This window comes from Pipistrellus kuhlii, unplaced genomic scaffold, assembly GCF_014108245.1.
Source record: "Pipistrellus kuhlii isolate mPipKuh1 unplaced genomic scaffold, mPipKuh1.p scaffold_m20_p_6, whole genome shotgun sequence".
NCBI classification, from domain to species: Eukaryota; Metazoa; Chordata; class Mammalia; order Chiroptera; family Vespertilionidae; genus Pipistrellus; species Pipistrellus kuhlii.
This window is the reverse complement of record NW_023425562.1, coordinates 20,353,445-20,374,738: the sequence shown is the minus strand read 5'-3', so window position 1 is coordinate 20,374,738 and position 21,294 is coordinate 20,353,445. Positions and strand designations below refer to the sequence as shown.

Sequence of the window (21,294 nt, the reverse complement as noted above, 5' to 3'; positions counted from 1 at the left end):
AAAAGAAGCGGCATCCGTCTATGCTGAGCGATGGCACAGAAAGGGTCTCAGACACCTGCCAGGGGCATCCCTGTCTGCACAGTGTTGAGAGGTGTGAGCCCAGGGCAAGACCTTGTGGCTGTGACTGTGGTGGGCCAGGTGGCCTGCTGCTCTACTGCCCTCCTGCTCTTCTACCTTAATGCACTGCTGCCCTCCTGCCCTCTTTCCCTGCTGTCCTGCTGCCTTCCTGCCCTGCTGCCCTCCTGCCCTCCTGCCCTGCTGCCCTCCTGCCAGCCGGGTGCTGCCTGGGCGGCCTCCTTCAGACCTCGGGCTCGTGTCTCCGCTGAGGCCTGTGGGGGCCGCTGCGGTGGCCCGGGTCCGCTGGGTCGTGGGTCGAGTCCTAGGCAAAGATGGCCGCCTGGGAGGCCTGAGGGCCAAGGTGAAGCCCAAGGGCAGGGCCGCCCTCCCTGCAGACACGGGTGCGGCCACTGCACATCCCCCTTCTCTCCCCCCACCCCAGGCCCAGGGGCTCCCTAAGTCGGGGTGGTTCTGCGCTCGCGTGGTGGACGCGTCCTGCGCAGCGTGGGGCTCAGCAGAACCACGTGCGAGCCTCACCGCGGGAGGGCTCCGCGCATGCGCGCTCTTCACGCACAGTGTCCCCCTCCCTCCCTCCCCCCAGGAGGCCATGGGACTTCCTGCTGCCTCAGGGAGGCTGAGGGCAGGCGAGGGCGCGGGCAGGCGAGGCTGAGGGCAGGTGAGGCTGAGGGCAGGCGAGGGCGCGGGCAGGTGAGGGCGCGGGCAGGTGAGGGTGCGGGCAGGTGAGGCTGAGGGCAGGTGAGGGCGCGGGCAGGTGAGGTTGAGGGCAGGTGAGGCTGAGGGCAGGTGAGGGCGCGGGCAGGTGAGGGTGCCTGCAGCCCCCAACACCAAACCCTATGGGCCCAGGCCACCTGCACGCAGACTCCCAGGCCAGGTGGCGGCCCAAGGTCCCCAGAAAGGCCACTGGGGGAGGCGTCGCCTGGTGCACCTGTGCTTGCGGGGTGCCGTCCGCTCCTCACTGTGGGTCTCACGTGGGAGCTGCTGGGAGGGCTTGTTGACAGAAATGCAGGCGAGGCCACCAGCAGAGCTCCAGGCGCTGAGGTGCTTCCCCTTCACCGGGATGAGGCCCGTACCCAGGGGCTCCCCTTGGCCCCGGACTCAGCCCTGCACTGACCTTCACACCTGCGAGCTGTGAGCCAGGCCCATGATCTCCCCACAAAGCAGGTGTATTTGGGGTTGCCAGGGGCTGGTGGAGGGAGAATGGAGGGGACTGCTAAGGTGATAGGGCTTCTTTGGCGGGTTATGAAAGTGTTCTGGAATTAGATGATGGTGATAGTGGCACAATATTGTGCTTACACTAAAAATGTTGAATTGTACACTTCGAAGAGGTAAATTTTCATGGTGTGTGAATTAAAGTTAAACACAGCAGTGCTTATTAGTGCTTTATAGTAAAGTAAAGCTACATACTGAGTAAATCTTTTCTTCATTGAAGTATAATATAACACTCCAATTCTTTTTATTATTTACCTGATATGTCAAGGGAGATTTGTAGCATTAAGTAATTATATTTGAAAATTAAAAAAGCTAAAAATTAGTGATCTGAGTATCCTAATTAAGAATATGTGTGTCTGGGAAGGGTGGGTGGGGAACCTAAAGAAAGTAGAAGGGGTAATAATATCTGAAATTAATGAAATAGAAAGAAAACCACCAAAAACAAAATCCACACTAGAGATGATTAAAAAGGTCAGAAATTATTACTTTGGAAAGGTGAACATAAATGAACACATTTGGCAAAACTGATCAAGACAGAAGAAACGGAAGAAACAAATCAAGTGTTATGAATGTAAAGGAGGAATAGCTGCATATAGAAGATACATAAATAAGACATTATTAACACTATTGCATTAATACATTTAAAATTTAACCAAATGAATGAGTTTTTAAATGAAAAAATTATAATTTTCCTATAGGGATTAAGAATAAATAGAAAGTCTAAATAGCCCTATAACTCCTAAATATTTTATATCAATAGTTTAACATTTCCCTAAAAATTAAAACACAAATTCAGCCAAACATTCAAGAAACATAATTAAAATATTAAGTTATTTTTTCTCAGAGAATAGAAAATGCATAAACATTCTCTAATTCAATTGTGAACATATGACAAGAGCAAACTAAAAAGAAAACTTAGGGGCCAATTATTTATAGTCTAAGAAGTATTTTGATATGACCGCAATAGTTTCATGATGATGGACACCACATAAGGAAAGAATTTAATGTTGATGTTGAGAAAAATATGTTAAATCATAACTGGTAGAAATTAATAAAGAAGACCTCACACAGTGTGTTGGTGATTTTAATGACAGAGTTAATGACAAACATATCTGAAGGGTGGAGGGTTATTAGATTCTTTCCCTCAGCCAGCAATGATTGATTGCTTTAGGCATAAAGCTTAAAATCCACCAAGACATAGTAACAAACATGGAGGCCTGATCGAGTCCTGGGATTTCAATATAGACACCTCAGTGCTTTGCTCGATGCACTGAATGCTCTCTATAGAGGTTGGTGGTTTTGCATGGAGGGTGGGGAGCTTAATGGAGGAATGATGCCAAAGGGACATACATTAATTTTAACTGATAATCACTGTTTGGGCCAACATTCCAAATATTGGATCTAATGTCTTCGAATTACAAATATCCTAAACTTACCAACTAATCCGGACAGTGGGTTTTTCTGAAACCTATGCATTCCTTTCGCCACCCTCACCCACCTGCCCCAGTGAGTTTGGGTTTGGGACCCCTGAGCCAGAAGACGCTGCCTCCTTCTGTGAGGGACTGAATTGCATTTACCTCTGACCTAGTTTCAAAGAAAACCACTTTAGGGTACATTTACCTTTCTTGGTTTGATCATCTCCCCGGGGAGAAGAGGAAATGGTCTTGTTTTCAGGCATGGCTATTTGCGGTATTTTGAGACCTAATTAGAAAGAAAAATATTTAAATATCATAAATCATACTTAGGAACACCAAATATGAAAATCCTCATTAAAGAGGGTTCTTTGTTCCCTTGGTTTGCTGTTGCAATTCTATAATAGAACTGATAGTAGCTACCTCTTTCAATTTGTAGACCTAAAGCATTATAGAACTTGGAGAGCAAAAATAATTTAGTTGGGGTTTTATTTTACAACTCAAAAACCCTGACCGAAATTAGTAAATTCATTCAGTGTAAAAAGACGATTTAGGGAAGAGTGCTGTGGAAGAAAACTATGAGTCCAAATACAGGGCTTTTTGAATAAACCCATTTACTCCACCAAGACCAGCTTATTAAAATGAAGGAAGCTATAGGAAAGTACATAATTAAGTTCTATTTTATATCAACATCTGATTTTTTTAACTTGATTAAAATTGTAGTTGAAACATATACTCCTATTTCCTATTTTACACAAAATTACTGGGGAAAATATAATAAAAAAGAAGAAAATGAATTGTTTCAGGAATGTAAAATGGGATAACACTTCTATGCTTTCAGATCTTTTTAATAAAAACACTAATAAAATCTGGTGGAAACATTTAAAAAAAAAAATCTTCCTAAAAGCATCTGAGAATTAACGAGGTGATAATGAATACCTAGGTCAAGATCTGATAGAAGACAGAATCCAGAGGGGTGAGACCAACTTGTAAAGCCACTCTTCCCTGGGCAACATCTGACCTGGAGGAGGCAGCTGAGAGCCTGGGCAGTACTTGTTACAGACACACAAAATTTTGGAAACAAAGGAAGCAACTCAATCTCTGCCAAGCATAGGTGTCCTGGAAAATTAACCCATCCTAGGATCTAGACCTAAATCTTGAGGAACAGAAGGAAACAAATGAACTGTATGTGAAAACTGCCCTCGACTGAAGCCCAGCCTCAGATCATCAAGGCCAGTGGTCGGCAAATTCATTAGTCAACAGAGCCAAATATCAATAGTACAATGATTGAAATTTATTTTGAGAGCCAAATTTTTTAAACTTCTTCTAACGCTATTTCTTCAAAATAGACTCGCACAGGCCATGGTATTTTGTGGAAGAGCCACACTCAAGGGGCCAAAGAGCCGCATGTGGCTCTCCAACCACAGTATGCCGACCACGGATCTAGGCAACTCAAAATCTCACCCAACAGCATTGATCCTGTTCTTGAGTTTTCTATTAGAATTTTGTTTTACTTGTTTCCATACTTGAAAGCATCTTACACAGAGAATTCCTTTTGTTAAGCCACTCTTAGTTTGGCATCTCAGCAAGTCACCATATTCCTCAAATTTTTCCTCATTGTTAAAACAAAATTTTTGAGCTGTCCATGTTTCTAAAAAAAATATAAAAAAAAAGGAAACCCTCTTTTACCCATTTTCTCTCATGATTTTATTTATAACTAGAGGCCCGATGCATGAAATTCGTGCAAGGGGCTTAGCCCTCACAGCTCACTCCCCCCACCCCTTTGTAAGGAAGGTCGTTCTGCTGTTTGGTCTAATTAGCATATTAGCTCTTTATTGTATAGGATTGTTTGTTTTAGGTATTCTTATTGTGAAACATTGCATAGCAATATAAAAACATAATCTTCCTTCTTACAATGCAGCCTAAGAAATAAGTGGATAATTATAACATTCAAATTCCAATGTATTCCTCAGTGGTCACATTTCCCTTCCTCCCTCACCAGAAATTACAAGCATCAAAAATAACCCCATGGTGTCAGTTTATTTTTATGACATATGTATCTCCAAACAATATGCTGTATTTATTAGTTTAGATTTTACTGCTTTATCTGAATGATATCATACTCCACAAATCATTCTACGGCTTTTTTTCCTCTGATACATTTTTGAGGTTTAGCTGTGCTGTTACACATAGCTGCATTTCATTCTTTTTCTTGCAGAGATTCTCCTCACCGGAACATGTCAGTTGTTTAGGAATGTTTCCCTATTGTAATTAAGCCATCTATAAAAAATGTATATTCTTGTATACTTCTCTATATTATACTAGAGTATCTCCAGGATATACATATGGAAAAATACATGCTGGGTTATGCTTGTTGTTGTTTTTTTCCCCTCTAACAGTTCTAGATATAGTCTTGTGTTATTAATATACATTGCAAAGACTTTTCTTCTAGTTTACTCCAGTTTATTTTTAAACCATTTTATTTTTAATGGATATAAGCGCATATATATATATATATATATATATATATATATATATATTAATTTAAGTCACCAGTTGCACAAATCCACAAACAATATCAAAAGTCTGTGGTTAGACAACTTAGAAAATTTATCACAACACAAGTGTTAAAGCCTTACAGTCAATGATTTTAAGTTCCATCTACTCTTCTAAAACTTTGTAAGGTGATGTTTCATTGTACCCATATTACTAATGGGTTTCTTAAGGCTATGAAGTTAGTGCCACTTTCCCGTTCTTTCATATTCTCATGACAATATTAAGCAACTTTAGACTTAGTGTCACATCATCTCAGCAGTCATGAGTCCCTCACACATGCTTCCTAGTAAACTGGCAAACATCCTGATATTCTTCTAGTAACTTTGAAAAAACATTTATATGTCAGCTCTTGCTTTTTCTATCAAGAGTTCAGCTGATTTATTTTATCTAAATCTAAATGTGCCCAATAATAATTAGAAATCTACACTCTTTTAACAAAGAGGCTTTAAAAAAAAAAAAAAAAGTCTGGCACTGGGAAATACTTCATGAACTGTCAGAGTATTAAAAAGGAATTAATTCTTCCAACTTTCCACCCTATAATATGGCTTAGATTTTAAAAACATTTCTTTAAATTTTATGGGTCATTCATTCAAAAGTTATGTCAAATGTTCTATTTATGTAACTTCTAAACCCCTCAGCCAGTTAAATCCAGCTGATAAACACAGAATACAAATGCAGACCAACAAGCAAGGCAGCGAACAGGGATTGGAATCAGAATCCTGGCCAAAGGCAGTGATCATAGATTTGGATCTTGATTAAGCAGAGAAATGACTAACCACGACTGAGACTGGTGATCTAAAAGGTATAAACCAGGTTGCCAATTACATTGGCTCTATAGTTGCAGATAACAGAAACTCCGTTTAAGCAACACACACACACACACACACACACACACACACACACACACACACACACACACACAATAGCTGCAACCTAAAAGGACCATCTATGGAAAAGATACTGGTTAATTGATGCTAATTATCAGCAGTCCATCCATAAAAGAAGCAGGAATACGGGGATTCACATGTCATCAGCATTTATTTCCTTTCTTTCAGCCTCAGAGATGCTTTTCATGTTCATTCTAGTTTTCTTTCTACCACTTGACTTTTCATATGTTTCAGAAGTCTTGGCTGTTGTCGCCTCCCGAGTTTCATATGGTAGAGTATCAGCCACCGGAAATGCTGGCTGTGTCTCTGATATGATTCCAATGATCTCTGAGAGGATGTTAATTAGCCTCACTGGGTCCACGTGTCTATATTTTTAACCCAGTCCATTGTTGCTGGGTGGTCAGGATACTGTTATTACACCGGCTTAAATCTGCTCTCTATACCTGGGCACAATTATAGTCAGGGGTGAGGTCACTGTACTGGCAGAGCCTGGCATCACTATGCTGTTGGGGATGGTGGGACTGAAGGGCAAGGGACTGCAGCCTAGAGGCTCTGTTCCAGAAATGGCTGGCAGACTAACAGAATATTTCAGCAATCTTTCAGGAATGTTTGTGACTATTTGAGTTTTTCTAACTGCAGGCAACCCTATGTTATCAGACACAAAGCATTACATTACTAAAAGTTATTAAGGAGAAGCTACAAAATCATTTATTAAGTATTTATATAGGAAGGATTTGGGGAATGTCTGAGACGGCTCAATTACTTTCTAAGATCCACTTCAATACTCAGAATGCTTGCTTCATTTCATTTTAACTATTTATTGATTCTTGTAGCAATTTATAACATGCATCCTGTTTATGTCACTGCGCTACATGTTTAAGGTACAGAGATGAAGAAGACATAATCTGTGCCCTTAAAGCACTCACCAGTTATATCATATACATTTTAATAACAACAAAGGATTTTAAGACAGAGCCTACAAGCATCATGTTCGTGAGACAATGAATATATTTATTTGAATATCCCTGCCACTCCTTGCCTCTTAAACACATGTTCATCAGTCATCCATCAAAATAAGCCATATGATTCCCATTTTTCCAATCCCTTCTTCACAAATATTTTCACTTCATCTTTCCTTGGGTCTCTAATATAATGTCTCATTTTCTCCCTACAAAAAGAATTTACTTACTCCTTCTTCCTGTACTTTTTTTTTTATCACTTCAGTATCATATTGCACTGATCTTTATAGTTTCCTAAATAATTGTGGACATGTGCATTTTTCCATTGAATTATGAGACCTGACAGGACAAGGATTTTTTTTCTTATTTTTTTATTATCAAATCCCAAGAGAGTGAAAACTTAAAAACAATTATTGTTCATAAAGGGAAATAGCATAACCTCTTGCCTTAAACATTAAAAAGGTTCATATTTATAATAGGCTACAGGACATAATATTGGAATAATACTATGCCAACCACAGATTCTGGAGGAAATATTTCATTTTCAACATGTAATTGTTATAATTGATAATAATTTTCAAAGTTATTTAAAGAAACAGTGAAGAAAAATGATTATCAAATAAACATTAAAAGCAGGCGGTGCGTCCAAACATGCATCTATCAAACATTGGCCTTCATTTTAAGCCGAGTTCCAAACCTTTAAAAATCCTAAATTATAAAGTTCATAATACCACAACAGTAATAGAAGAAAAAATAAACTCTTCTTTGAGTTTTGCTTTCACAAAGAACATCTTTTCAACCTTTAATGTACAATAGTAAAGAAAATTACAAATAAACAAGGTATTTTTTCATATATTGCCTATAACTATCCTATATAATAATCCTATATAATAAAGAGGTAGCAGTGACTGGTTTGGCTCAGGAAATAGAGTGTTGGCCTGTGGACTTAAGGATCCCAGGTTTGATTCCGGTCAAGGGCATGTACCTTGGTTGTGGGCATATCCCCAGTAAGGGGGTGTTTAGGAGGTGGTTGATCGATGTTTCTCTCTCATTGATGTTTCTAAATCTCTATCCCTCTCCATTCCATTCTGTAAAAAAAAAAAAAATCAATAAAATTCATTTTTTTTAAAAAGAGGCAATATGTAAATTGACCATCACTCCAACACACAAGATAGCTGCCCCTGTGTGGTCAAAGATGGCTACGACAAGATGGCCAGCAGGGAAAGGCAGTTGTGGGTGATCAGGCCATCAGGGGAGGGCAATTAGGGTCAATCGGCCAGCAGGGGAGCAGTTAGGCGTCGATCAGGCTGGCAGGAGAGTGTTTAGGGGGTGATCAGATTGGCAGGCAGAAGTGGTTAGGGACAATCAGGTAAGCAGGCAGGCGAGCAGTTGAGAGCCAGCAGTCCTGAATTGTGAAAGCGATGTCCGACTGACAGTTTAGGTCGGATCGGGCCTAAACAGGCAGTCAGACATCTCTTGAGAGGTCTCAGATTAGAGAGGGTGCAGGCTGGGCTGAGGGACACCACCCCCATGCATGAATTTCATGCACTGGGCCTCTAGTCTATAATAATTTCTTTTCTAAATCTTTAAACTCCATTCCTTTGATTCCTAACCTCTCTTTCTTTAAAGTTCTATTGACTTTATATTATGTCTGTATTACATCCAATAGACTAGAGTTAATATGCATTAAATTAATATTTCATGGTCTTACTAAAACCAGGCACAGCTTCAGAAAGATTAAATATCATTTTCTCTGCAAATCAAATTAGGACTGAAAATTTCAATTTCTACACATATATTCAGAAAGCTACCATATATCATTCTGTATTCCGAATGAGTAAAAAGATGAGTTTTTCACCTTCTAGTGATTACTTGAGACATAAAGAATGGCAGGCAATTCAAGTCAGCTTTCATGATATCAAATTATTTCATAGGCCAATAAGTTGGCAAACCATGGCTTGCGAGCCACATGCGGCTCTTTGGCCTCTTGAGTGTGGCTCTTCCACAAAATACCACTTGTGGTTGCACATGTACAGTGCGATTGAAACTTCATGGCCCGTGCATAGAAGTCGGTTTTAGGTTTGGGCAAGTCTATTTTGAAGAAGTGGCATTAGAACACTCAAGGGGCCAAAGAGCTGCATGTGGCTCGTGAGCCATGGTTTGCTGACCACTGTCATAGGCCAATATCTAGTATTAAGTTATTATTTTACCTCTAAGTTACATCAATGATTTTATAGTGAACACACAGAAATATTTACGTTTGCTGACAAAATGTGAAGTACTTAAATTATTCATGTTCAACAACTGTCTCAAATGCAAAATAATTAATTCTTACAAATTTGAAGTTTCAAATTTGTTGGGGAAAAATACTTTATTAATTAGGAAATAGTATGCCATTTTCTTAAGAGATATCTTTTGCTCCTTAAGAAATATGCCTTTCAATGTTAATTTTCTAAAGAAACGATTTATTGACCATTTCTGTCTATTTCTGATAGGTATTTTGTGAAATATAAAAGAATAATGAAGACACACCCAGCCTGCCAAAAGTTTTTGTTTAGGTAGAGAAGTTGCTAACTCATGAAATAGCTAGAGGAGTCTTGACCCAAGGGGAGGAAAAAATACCTTGCACTTAAGACACACCACATATGTATGCCTCTACTCCTTCACAGCCTGAGGAGAGCTACCATTACTCCCTTATTTTGCAAAAGAGACCCTACAAGCACTAAGAGGTTCAGCTCTCACAGGTCGTTTGTCTTGCTGTGCAGTGCATACCTGAAGTCTGTGACCTTGCTATTATGACCATGCTAATGTCCTGCTAAAAGGAGACCAGTGTCGCCCTAACTGGATTGGCTCAGAGGATAGAGTGTAGGCCTGTGGACTGAAAGGTCCTGGGTTTGATGTACCTTGGTTGTGGGCACATCCCCAGTAGGGGGTGTGCAGGAGACAGCTGACCGATATTTCTCATCAATATTTCTAACTCTATCTCTCCCTTCCTCTCTGTAAAAAAATAAATAAAATATATTTTTAAAAATAAAAATAAATAAAAGGAGTCCCGTGTCCTAAGGTGAGACAGAAGTAAGAAGAGTTCTCAGAACTTACAATGTGCTATGTGTGCACATAGAATTTCCCAGCCAGCAGGGTTCAGTGGTTGAGCATCGACCTATAAGCCAGGAGGTCATCGTTCAATTCCTGGCCGGGCACATGCCTGAGTTGTGGGCTCAGTCATCAGTATGGGACGTGCAGAAGGCAGCTGATTGATGATTCCCTCTCATCATTGCTGTTTCTATCTCTCTCTCCCTCTCCTTCCTATCTGAAATCAATAAAAAGATATTTCTAAAAAATAATAATACAAAATAAAATAAGAATAAAATGTTCAGTATCTCCTAGTCATTTTTTAAAAATGTAAACCTGGTTTGAACAGAATCAGGGGAAATGTTTGCAGAGTGCCTGGAACTGTAGAATTAGTCTCAAAACCAAATACATTAAAAGCTCATATGTAAAAGAAAAACAAACAGCTAGAGGAAACTTTATATAAAAATAAGATTAGAAAGGCCTCTTTGGGCATAACACCAAAAACACATAAAGTTCTAGAGATATGACTCCATAAAAATGTAAAGCTTCCAGCTATACAAATATCACTCAAGTCAGGAAGAAATACTTGAAATGTGGTAACAAAGAGTTTCTGACATATATAAATAGCTGGGGAGAAATGGTAAGGAAAAAAAATGAAATATCCAAGCAGAAAAAAATGAACAAAGGACCTGAAACTGGCAATCCCCAGACACACACACACACACACACACACACACACACACACAGGGTGAGGGTGAGGAGTGAGCAAATTAATATAGGAAAAGTGTTTAGTATTCAGTAATTAATAAAAATTGGTAACTGTTCTGCTGAAGTTGTAATACAGTCAAGTAATAGAAGAATCAAGTTTTCACATAACAAAAGGTAATATAGTCGTGCAAACTGTGAAAAAATGTCGCATAAGGCAATAGCATGTTTATGAATGGATATATTACCTGAATCCTATCAGGGAGAGAAAATGACATATGCTGTAATGGTTATATGTTTATTTTGAGAAAGGAAACTACAAAAAATCTTTAAAAGGCCTTTTAAAATTCAGGAATCATCATACTTAATGAAATAGAAAATGTAAAGAAAAATCATGTTTACCTAGAAATTATTTTATCTAGGTAACCATGTTGCAAATCATTTACCTTCATTAATCAGACAAACTAGATGATATAGAATACCCTCCCTTCTCCACCCCCCAAGAGCCCAGCAAAGAACCTACTTGTTAATAAAAGTAAGCTTACGCTTGACCTTGCCTCATAGGTAGAGTTAGGTTATGTGTGCCGTGTTTCCCCGCCATACTGTGTAGAACAATAAGCACCTTCTTGTAAAAGTATTTTCTCTCTCACCTAAGATGGGAACCTTTTCCTTTTTGACATCTTTGATATGTGTAACCGAATCGTACTCTCCTCCCCTAATAGTGCCATGCTTGTTAAAATATTGTGCCTTCATTTAAATGTATTAAAATATTAAAGTGTCTGTTCTCCCCATATGTTCCCCCAATCCACCCACTCCCATCTTAATATCATAGCAAGATGTCCTGGTTATTTGTCTGGGATTTGGGCCTGGTGAAAAGCAAAGGAAACCGGAAATATGTTTAATCTTTAGTGCATGGGTTGCCCCAGAGGGGAAGGTGGGTTTAGTGAGTTGGGTTTCCCAAGTATTCCCAAGACCTGGTGATGCAGGAGGTCTGGGAATCCAAGAAGGATATGGCTGCAACCAAGGAGGTGACTAGAACTGGGGGGGAGGGGGGGGAAGAGGAGGGAGTTGTTGCACTTAGAGAGACTGTTTCATGTGCATTAGAGCTTCCAATTGCACAGGACTTCCATACTCCTGGGCATCACCCCAGCAGAGCTCTGACATCTAAGAGGCCCATGGAAAGATGGGGACACCCTGTGGGACAGATGACACATGGAAAGAGGGTGCTGGGACAGTTAGCCATACTTCCACATGCTCAGGCACATCCAGAGACCCCAAATACTTAGCACACGGTTTGGATGATTGTAGGGAGGGGGATAGAGGTGAAACCAAGAATGAATGATGGCAGGTTTCCTGCTGAACTGATGGGATGGGGCCGCTGCATTTGAATTTAGTTGATTTAGATAAAAACGTTTAAGAGTGGGGTTCTTTACAGCGTTCAGTGTGTGAACTGAGATCCAGGCTTTCTCCACCAGTAGGAGTATATTATTGCTGATAAAACTAACTCCCTTTCTGCAGTTTTTCTAATGGACCAGTAACTTTCACTTATGGATGGCAGTCATATATTTCTCCAGGCCAAATGTAAGCATTAACTCGTCATGCTCTCTCCCCCTATGCCACACACACACACACACACACACACACACACACACACAAGCAATACTTCTAAGTGCAGATGCCAATAAGGGCTCTTCTCATCTTACACATTCTTCAGCAAGGAGGAAACAGATCTCTTTTGAAAAAATGCTTTTAGTAACTTAAGTAAAGAAGGACTGAACCTAGCAATGGAGAAAGCGTTATCTCCATGCTGTTTCTATCTACACTTCTTTTAGAATGCATTTGTACATTGCATGCCTTTGCCTATTGAACTTGCTTGAAGGTACCAACAAGCAGATTTTACAATATTTTATAATCTATTGTCTACTGAGGAACTGAATGTTGACAGTTACATTGATTGCTGTGGTATTAAGGCACCTAAGATAGGATCTTTCCAGAGGTGTACTTACTGCCTTTATAAGTAAAACTCGGATTGTCAGCTATCTGAAGTTACATTTGAATAATGGAGAAACTACCCACTGTTTGTTAATGTTAGTTTATGAATTTTAACAACATTCACCAATATCTGTTTTTCGAATGTAGCACTGTTTGTTCTGACTTTTTTTTTTTTAATAAACCTTGTAGGTTTTAAAGGTTGGATAAAGGTTGTTTTAAAGGTTGGGTCTGAGTGGATTCCAGAGTTTTCCCATAAGCGGTATTTCTAAAATTATATTGAGAATTGCTACCTAGTGTGATTTTCCTGTTCCTGCAAGAAGAATATCCATACATTAGCATGGAGCCTCCAGAGTATATCCAATTTTTATTCATCCAGATTCCCTAAATGATCTTTCCCAATATGCAAGCTACTGAATTAATGCAAAGCATATGTTACTAAATAAGGAAGAATCCTAGTTCATATGAGCCACCAAATTAAAATTTAATAAAAATGGAAAGACTAACTCTCCCTTGAATATGACCTTGCAAAGGTCATTTTTCTCCTCCTCTGGCTCTTCAAACACTAATTGAAAACAGGTAGCGCATGGCAGCCATTCACCCGCCACCCACTCTTCACTCAGCGTCCCTCCTCTACGTTCTTTCCCAGAGCCCAGTAACTTATCCAGAGGGAAAGAAAATATGAGACAAAAACCAAAGGAATATAAAGAAGTATAGAGTGGAGTTTGACAATAAAGCTTTATTTCCCTCTGACTACAGCTTTAGGCTGCTACTTGAGAAAATTTAATAAAATACTGAGGTTTCCTATTACAGGATTCATTCTGAACAGCAATGCACCTTAATAGATTCTCATTCCATGGTTGGCCAATAATTCTACAGGAATGAGTTCTTTGTATGGAAAGGTATACTTTTAAAAAAATCAAAATGGATGTCACTATGAGGGAATCATTGTACATAAGGGGGAAAAGTAAGTAATGCTTCCATTAATGATTCTATTTTTGAAAGATTTTAATGTATAAACGTTTGGATTTTTCAAATTACTATGATTTAGTAAAATCTCAATACCAGCAATAATTAGTATATTTTCTAGGAGTTGTATTATTTTCACTACTAAATTATTTGAGTTATTGATGTGCAGTAGAGAGATCAAAATTTATCCAGTGGCAAAGCTCTTAAGAAACATTAAATCACACTGAAAAATCAAGCTTTCCTCTAATTTCTTATTGTCCTTGAGTTACCAGTTAAGAGAAACAGTTTTTGATTGCTTTAAGATCAAACAAAGATATAAATGAAAATAAATCAATAATAGCACCCAGTAAGAAATCTGTACATAGAGAAATAACAGACAATTAGAGTGCAAATGTGTAGCCATCTGGAGAATAAGAAAAGCAAAAGTAATAAGCAGCATTCGAAATCTATTACAAAGGAATTATGCCAGGAGCTTCTTATGGCAGTTTTCTGTGGAAATGCTCAAATTAGTGGGTAAAGAAATACATCATATACTACATATATGGGTCCTACTGATATCATTTTATACATGATCTCATGGCATAATATTTGCTAACTGATCTACGTTAACATGGCTATAAATGTTGTCATACTGATTGAAAACTTGATATCATGCCACAAACAGCTAGTTATAATGAATGACACAGCTTCTTGGAATTGTCTAGAGCCAGAGGGATATGATATTAGGTCATCTTTGATATTATACTAGAGGCCAAGTGCATGAAATTCGTGCGTGGGTGTGTGTGTGTCCCTCAGCCCAGCCTGCCCTCCCCTGCCAGCCATCTTTTGTCCACATGGGAGCAGCCATCTTTGATCACATGGGGCAGCCATCTTGTGTGTTGTAGTGATAGTCAATTTGCATATTATTCTCTTATTAGATAGGATTACAGAATGCAAAAAAATTAATAAATCTGAAAGCAATGAGATATTAAGCAGATGCAAAATAGAGGCTTGAAAAGGGGTAATACATAACAAAAACTAAGTGAGTCAAATAAGCCAGCAAATGTTCAGCATCACCTTACTTCTGTGAGGTATGAGGGCATTGGACATGGTCCTCATCATCACAAGTATAATTCTGCCAATTCCACTCCCTGCACTAATTCAGGAAATAGGTGTGGGAGGAGGAAGGAAGAGAGAGGGAAAAGTAATTTAAAATGTTCTTTCCCATAGTCTTACCTCTTAAAAAATGTCCCCCAAATTTCAATATTTTAGAGATAAATTCCATTACCAGGTAGGTAGCATTTTTCTGCTGCATCTCTGAATGTACAAATTATGTGCTTATTTTTTCTTTTAATCCACAGTGCCTGGCAAATATTGAGTGCTTAAAAATACTTCTTAAATGAAATTATTTAATTCCATGTGAGAGAACATCTCCAGAATTTTTGTTAGAAGTGGTAATAGTTCTAATGTAACAAAATAGAAAACTTCTTTTAGTTTATTTCACTTAAGAGTTCATTCAACATGGTTTTTATATGGCCATTTCTGGATCTATTTTCTAGAGTTGTGTGGTCCTATACTATAGACACTAGCCATATGGAAATTTAAAATTAAAACTTCAGTTTCTCGACCACACTAGCCCGCTTCAAAAACTCAACAGCCACGGGTAACTAGTGGTCACTGCACTAAACAACCATTCCATTATTCCAGAAAACTCTTTTAGACAATATTATTCTCAAGCACGTCGATACCGTGTTACCATTTTCCATACATATTTTCTAAACTTTGATTCATTTATTCACTAAAAAAATGTATTAGATCTAGAGAATAGGCTAGATGCTGAGGATACAAAATTAAGCAAGCCTTCTTTTTTTTTTTAACACTTAGGATTGTTTGCAGGAAGACATTAATGAAAAAATCATCAGAATGCAGTGCCATGCCCTGCGTGGTTAACTGGAAGAGATGAAAATGATTAAGAAGAAGACTACTGAAATAATCAAGGTAAGTGGTAAGTGGTAAGTGTGAGTTTTTTGGTTTGTTTGTTTGTTTTGTTTTGTTTTTTAATTAAGCTAGAGGAAGTGGAAAGGAGGAGAGGAAGAAGAAGAAGGAACCAAAATGTATTTCAGAAGCACCAATAGCAGGATTTGGTGAGAAATTGCATGTGGCAAGAAAGGGAGGACTCTAGAATGACTCCCCTGTTTCTAGCATACCTGAGTGAATAGATGGCTCTGCCATTATCCTAAATTGGGCTTGTGTATAGAGGGTGCTTCTTCATGTTTGTAATATACGTGCGTCCAATATTCCTGAGGAAGTTTGAGACTGGAGCTAGAGGTTTGGGTATTACCCTTCTGAAGCCGGTAGTTGGTTACAACCACACAACAAAAACAAAAAAGGAATGTTGACAATGCAGAGCCAAGAAAATGAACATTAGCAATCTTTAGAGAAGTTGCTGGCAACACAGAAACTGAAATGAACTGGGCCATAGAAACCTAGAAAAAGGCCAGAAAGAGCCCAAAGAGCTTCCAAAAAGGTGACATAAGATAAAAGCAGTAGGCCATGGGTGACCTTAACATGACCGTTTACCTTAAGTCATGGTAGCAGAATTTACCTTAAGTCATGGTAGCAAGAAACTCAGAGTGAAGGAATTGAGGGGGTGGAGGAGAAAGGCATGGTCAGACCACATTTCTTGGGGTGGACAGAGCTGCACATGAAGTGATGTGTAATGCAGAAGGGGACGTGGATTTGTTTGCTGGTTCTGTGTGGAAAAGGCTGGAACATTTGGTTTGAAAGTTGCTGTGTCCATAGGCTGTGTGCACACTGGGTTCATCTTAGCTGGTTTGGATTAATTGCACTTATCTCTCGAGCTGCTGACCCTTGGCTAATGCTATGGAATGCATTAACTAAAGATAAATGATGTTTTGAAATCACGGGTCTGTAAATTATTTAAGAGCAGGATGTATCTCATCTGACAGCTCTGTTTAGTAGTGCTAATAAGTGGATTTATATTTGCAGCTAATTTTGGTAGAGCCTGGGGGAGGGGGACTTTCAAAGTCTGGTAATGTAGCTAGAATATGTCTATCTGAGGAGCTCATTGTCAGAGGTCTCAACTGGGAACAGACTTGGGCTTCATGCCACAGAGGTGCTGCAGAGGTGGACCAGTAGTGGTTACAGACCTGTACGGACCAAGAGCATCAGTGTGATCCAAAGGTGGGAGAACACAGAAACCTGTGCCTGAGCCTGCTGAACAATTTCCCAACCATATTTTTCTTCTGTTGTATCTGTGCTAAACCCTTTGCCTAAATAAAGTTGATCTGAGAACACAAACTGGGTTCCATAAGCATGGACACAGAAGATGATTAACACGTAACTCGCCCTGGCTAGCTATTTTATTAGCAAAAATACTCAGAGTTTTTAGTATCTTAAAGAATTTGTCACAAGTGTAATTAGGGGACCCAACAATTACAATTCCTGAGGATGTGTGTGTGTGTGTGTGTGTGTGTGTGTGTGTGTATGTGTTTCTCAAGGAAACAGAAGTAAAGTCTCATTTCCAAAAAAATATATTTAAAAGAAAGAAAAACTAATGTCTGTTTGTCCGTGAGGCATCTTACCATCAGCATAGGAGTATCTGAATAACTGATTTCCCATGCAAACTATCTGAGCAGTTCATTGAGAGAAGCAATTCATGTTAGATCCATGTTATCATACCCTCTAGGTTGTATTCTTTCACTGTTTTGTTTTTTTTCCAATCATGCCATCACCCCTCCACCTTCACTTCACATGCCCAGGCATCTCATTCATTTAGTTGGTTTGTGGGTAAATCCAAAACTTTTTCTGCATTCTAAAGGTAGGTTGAATCCCTTCAGTTCACAGGCAAGGTGTTTGTTTTTGTTTGTTTTTTTAATCCTCACTTTAATCCTTGAGGATATTTTTTTCATTGATTTTGAGAGAGAGTAGAAGGCAGAGGAAGAGAGACACACAGAGAGAAAAACATCCATGTGAGAGAGACACATTGATTGGTTGCCTCTAGCATGCACCCGGACTGGGGCTGGGGATCAAGCCTGCAACAGAGGCACACACATGCTCTTGACCAGAATTGAACCTAGGACCCTTCGGTCCACTTAACCAAACTAGCCAGGGCAAAGCAAGATCTTTTTGTTACCTTTGATAACACCAACATCCTATAAATACCCAGGAAAGGAGGCCAGATGGTAACGCTCATAGATTGGAACTAAGGTGAAATAGAGTGAAACAGTGATCAAAGTTGGAGTTGATCAGACAGTTTAATCAAGTGCCAAAAAACAGAGCTTTAAAGGCAGATGTGGGATTCAATTCCAGATGGCCGCCTTCCTAGCATGATGACCTGGAGAAGCATACTTACTGTCTTTGAGCACCGTCTCCTCCTCTGAAAAAATGGTGAAAACAGTTATGCCTCACTGTATGACTGTGAGGATTAAAATAACATATGCATACAAACCATTTAGTCCACTGACCAGCATATAATAAGTGCTTAATAAGTGGCAATGGTTTAAAGTCAGTGAATGAGGGCTCATTAACAAATTAAGTGTACGTGGACTCAATACTTAACCTGCCCACAGAGCTCCATATGTCAGTTTTCTAAAATAACTGTAACATTAAACGTAACCTAACAGAATTTTTATGAGCATTGGGAGACTGAATATACAAATGGACAATGGCCAGCATATCTATAAAAATACAATTCTAACCCACAGCCTCTGCACCAAGCAGGCCCGGAAGCCAAACCACAACCTCCACAGTAATCAGCCCAGAACAATCAGCACTTTGTCAATGACTGCTGGCTTGCCTAATATTCGCCTGTGCTTCTGACGCAGGACCCACCAGAGAAAGCCAAATGAGCTCCCAAGCCAGTCACTGAGAATGCCCCCACTGCTAGCCACCCCACTCCCGCATCCCCATGTCAACAGACTCCAGTCAGAGCACACCTGAAGCCTTCCCTTTTTCCGCTATAAAATTGGCCCGCTCCCCAGTTTGCCTTTGAATGTCTGCCAGACACAAGTGATGCTGGCTGACTTCGTTGTTACAGCGAGCTCTAAATAAGTTGCCGCTGTTTGCCTTCATTTGGGTGGTCTTTGTTTCTATAGCATTATAACTGAGGGTAAATGTGCAGCACCAATTTCAAAATGCCTTCTCCTTCTATATTCATTAGTAGTGTTCTTGTGCAGAAAACAGACATCCTGATCATTAAGGCTCACCCATGCAACCATCTGCTTGTGGACGTATAATACAACTTCTTGTCCAGGTACCTAACCCAAAGGCTTCTGAACAATCCAGTTCTCTCCCTGCATCCTCACCTCCGCACACATTCCTCTTCTACGTCGAGTATTCCAGCTTAATCTCTATGCTTTTCCTCTCTTATCAAACATCCTCTTTCCATGCTCCTGGACTCCCGTGTCCAGCACCTTGGCAATTCTGTAGCCAGTAGTCTCATGAAGCTCCAGTGTCATATGCCCCGATACACTCTAGAGACAGACAACTATTGTTGCTGACTCTCCTTCCTTTTAAAGAAAGAGGGCTCCTTTCTTTTGAGGAATTGTTCTCCTACTCTCTTCAAACAAGGTTTGATTGATTGCTGCCAATTCCAACAAGAATATTCTAGGGACAGGCAGGTGAACTGAATGAGGTTAAGGAGTGTTGGTCCCAGGACCCTTCTGGATTCCCATGTTAGGGGTAAGGTCAGGAATTGTGTGTCCAGAGCTCTTGGCAGTACGGTTCTAGCCTGGTGGAATTAACCAATGGGAACATGAAGTCCATATCCAAAAGGAAAGAGAATCATGTATGTAGGTACCATTCCCAGGGCTAGGGAATGGGGCCAGGAGAACAAACTCGGAGGACGTAGTGATAGGTCAGGTGAGTCTGAGGCAGGAACAGAGAGCAGGCCGGGCTGTGGATAAGAGCTCTGGCAGTAACCCATGGAATGGGACTCCTTCACCCGTGGAGAACGAGTGGATTTACTCATGATTTTTATAGTTCTGGTAATTATCTGGATACGTTACTAATAAAGCTTGCAACAATAAAATGAGAAGCACAACGTATTCAAGGGAAGAATGCACTGTCCTCCCATGCAAATGTTTAGATAATAATTCAGTGTAAACTAACAACTTTAAATCCTTCAGACTGTTGGATGTGTCTCACAACTGGTCAGCCATCCACTGCTGAGTTCTTAACTTGGGTAGGTGATGTCCTAAACCTGTTGCCATAGTATAACCCAGAAACAATGATCAGGGACAGGGGAGACCTTAATTAAGAATGCTACATTTGGGTCAAGATGGCCAGACTGATCATGCAATAAAAACTAGGCCTGGGAAGTCAAACCCCACATATTTATTGAACAGCCAGTGAATGTCAGGAAAGAAAGAATAGCAAATGCTTTGACTTGGGAGTCTGGAGACCTTAATGCCCCCAGGCTGCAGCTGGGTCAGGTGTCAGCCCTGAGCCTCATTTTCCCCATCTGCAGAAGGGAGGAGCTGTGGCTCAGTCCTCTCCCCTGGGTGCTAGAAAGCCAATAAAGATGCAAAATCCCCAGCCTCTCCCACAAGAAGGAGGGAAGTATTTGATGGGCAGATATGTGAAAAGTGAAATATCAGAAAGAAGAATTAAAGAAACGGTTCAAAGTAATAACGGGCGAGCCGCCACAAGGAGGCCTTCAGGCCAAATAAACGGTAAGACTAATAGTTTTAAAAAGCAGGCAGTGGGGGCTGCCAGAGGAGGCCAGAGGAGGGAGGCTTCCCATCCCTCCCCAGCTGAGGTTACCCCCAAACTCCCCTAGGGGCGCCCGCCTCAGCCCGCCTGCAAGGACTCTGAACCAAGGGCTTGATCCCAAGGGGGTGTGAACCCGGGAGGCGACCCAGGATGCTGAGGTCTGAATGCTGCTGCCCACCGAACCATACAGGAGGCCAGAGGGGCGGTGCCGGCTGCACCCTGGGCCAGGCACCTCTGACTCACCGGCTCCCCGGTCTCCCGCTGCGCCTGCCCACCCTGCGGGCTTTCCGGAGGCCCAACCGAGGCCCTGGGGTCCGTTACTGGTTGTCCAGGCAACCGCGCTGCCCCCCAAGCTCCAGGCGTGCGCTCCTCTGGCCTCTCAGGGTCCTGCCCTGTGTTCTGGTCCAGCCCAGGGCATCCCTGTGCCGCCACCTCGCCGCTCTTCTTTTCTTTCTTTTTTTTATTTTCTGTTCTTTTCTTTTCTTTTCTTTTTCTTTTCTTTTCTTTTCGTGTTCTTTTCTTCTTTTCTTTTCTTTCTTTTCGTTTCTTTTTTCTTTCTTTCTTTCTTTCTTCTTTCTTTTCTGCTTTCTTTCTTTCTTCCTTTCTTCCTTCCTTTCTTCCTTCCTTCCTTCCTTCCTTCCTTCCTTCCTTCCTTCCTTTCTTCCTCCTTCCTTCCTTCCTTCCTTCCTTCCTTCCTTCCTTCCTTCCTTCCTTCCTTCCTTTCTTTCTTTCTTTCTTCTTTCT

The 21,294-nt window shown here is 40.5% G+C and overlaps 1 protein-coding gene across 1 annotated transcript in view; it reads right to left on the bottom strand.

Moving 5' to 3' along the window:
- CCDC178 (coiled-coil domain containing 178) overlaps window positions 1-2,965 on the bottom strand; it is a 212,537-nt gene extending 209,572 nt beyond the window's left edge. Inside the window, exon 1 of the mRNA XM_036418712.2 lies at window positions 2,908-2,965. Coding sequence (XP_036274605.1) covers window positions 2,908-2,965 — 58 coding nt within the window. The remainder of the gene's footprint in view (window positions 1-2,907) is intronic.
- Window positions 2,966-21,294: the final 18,329 nt, after the last annotated feature.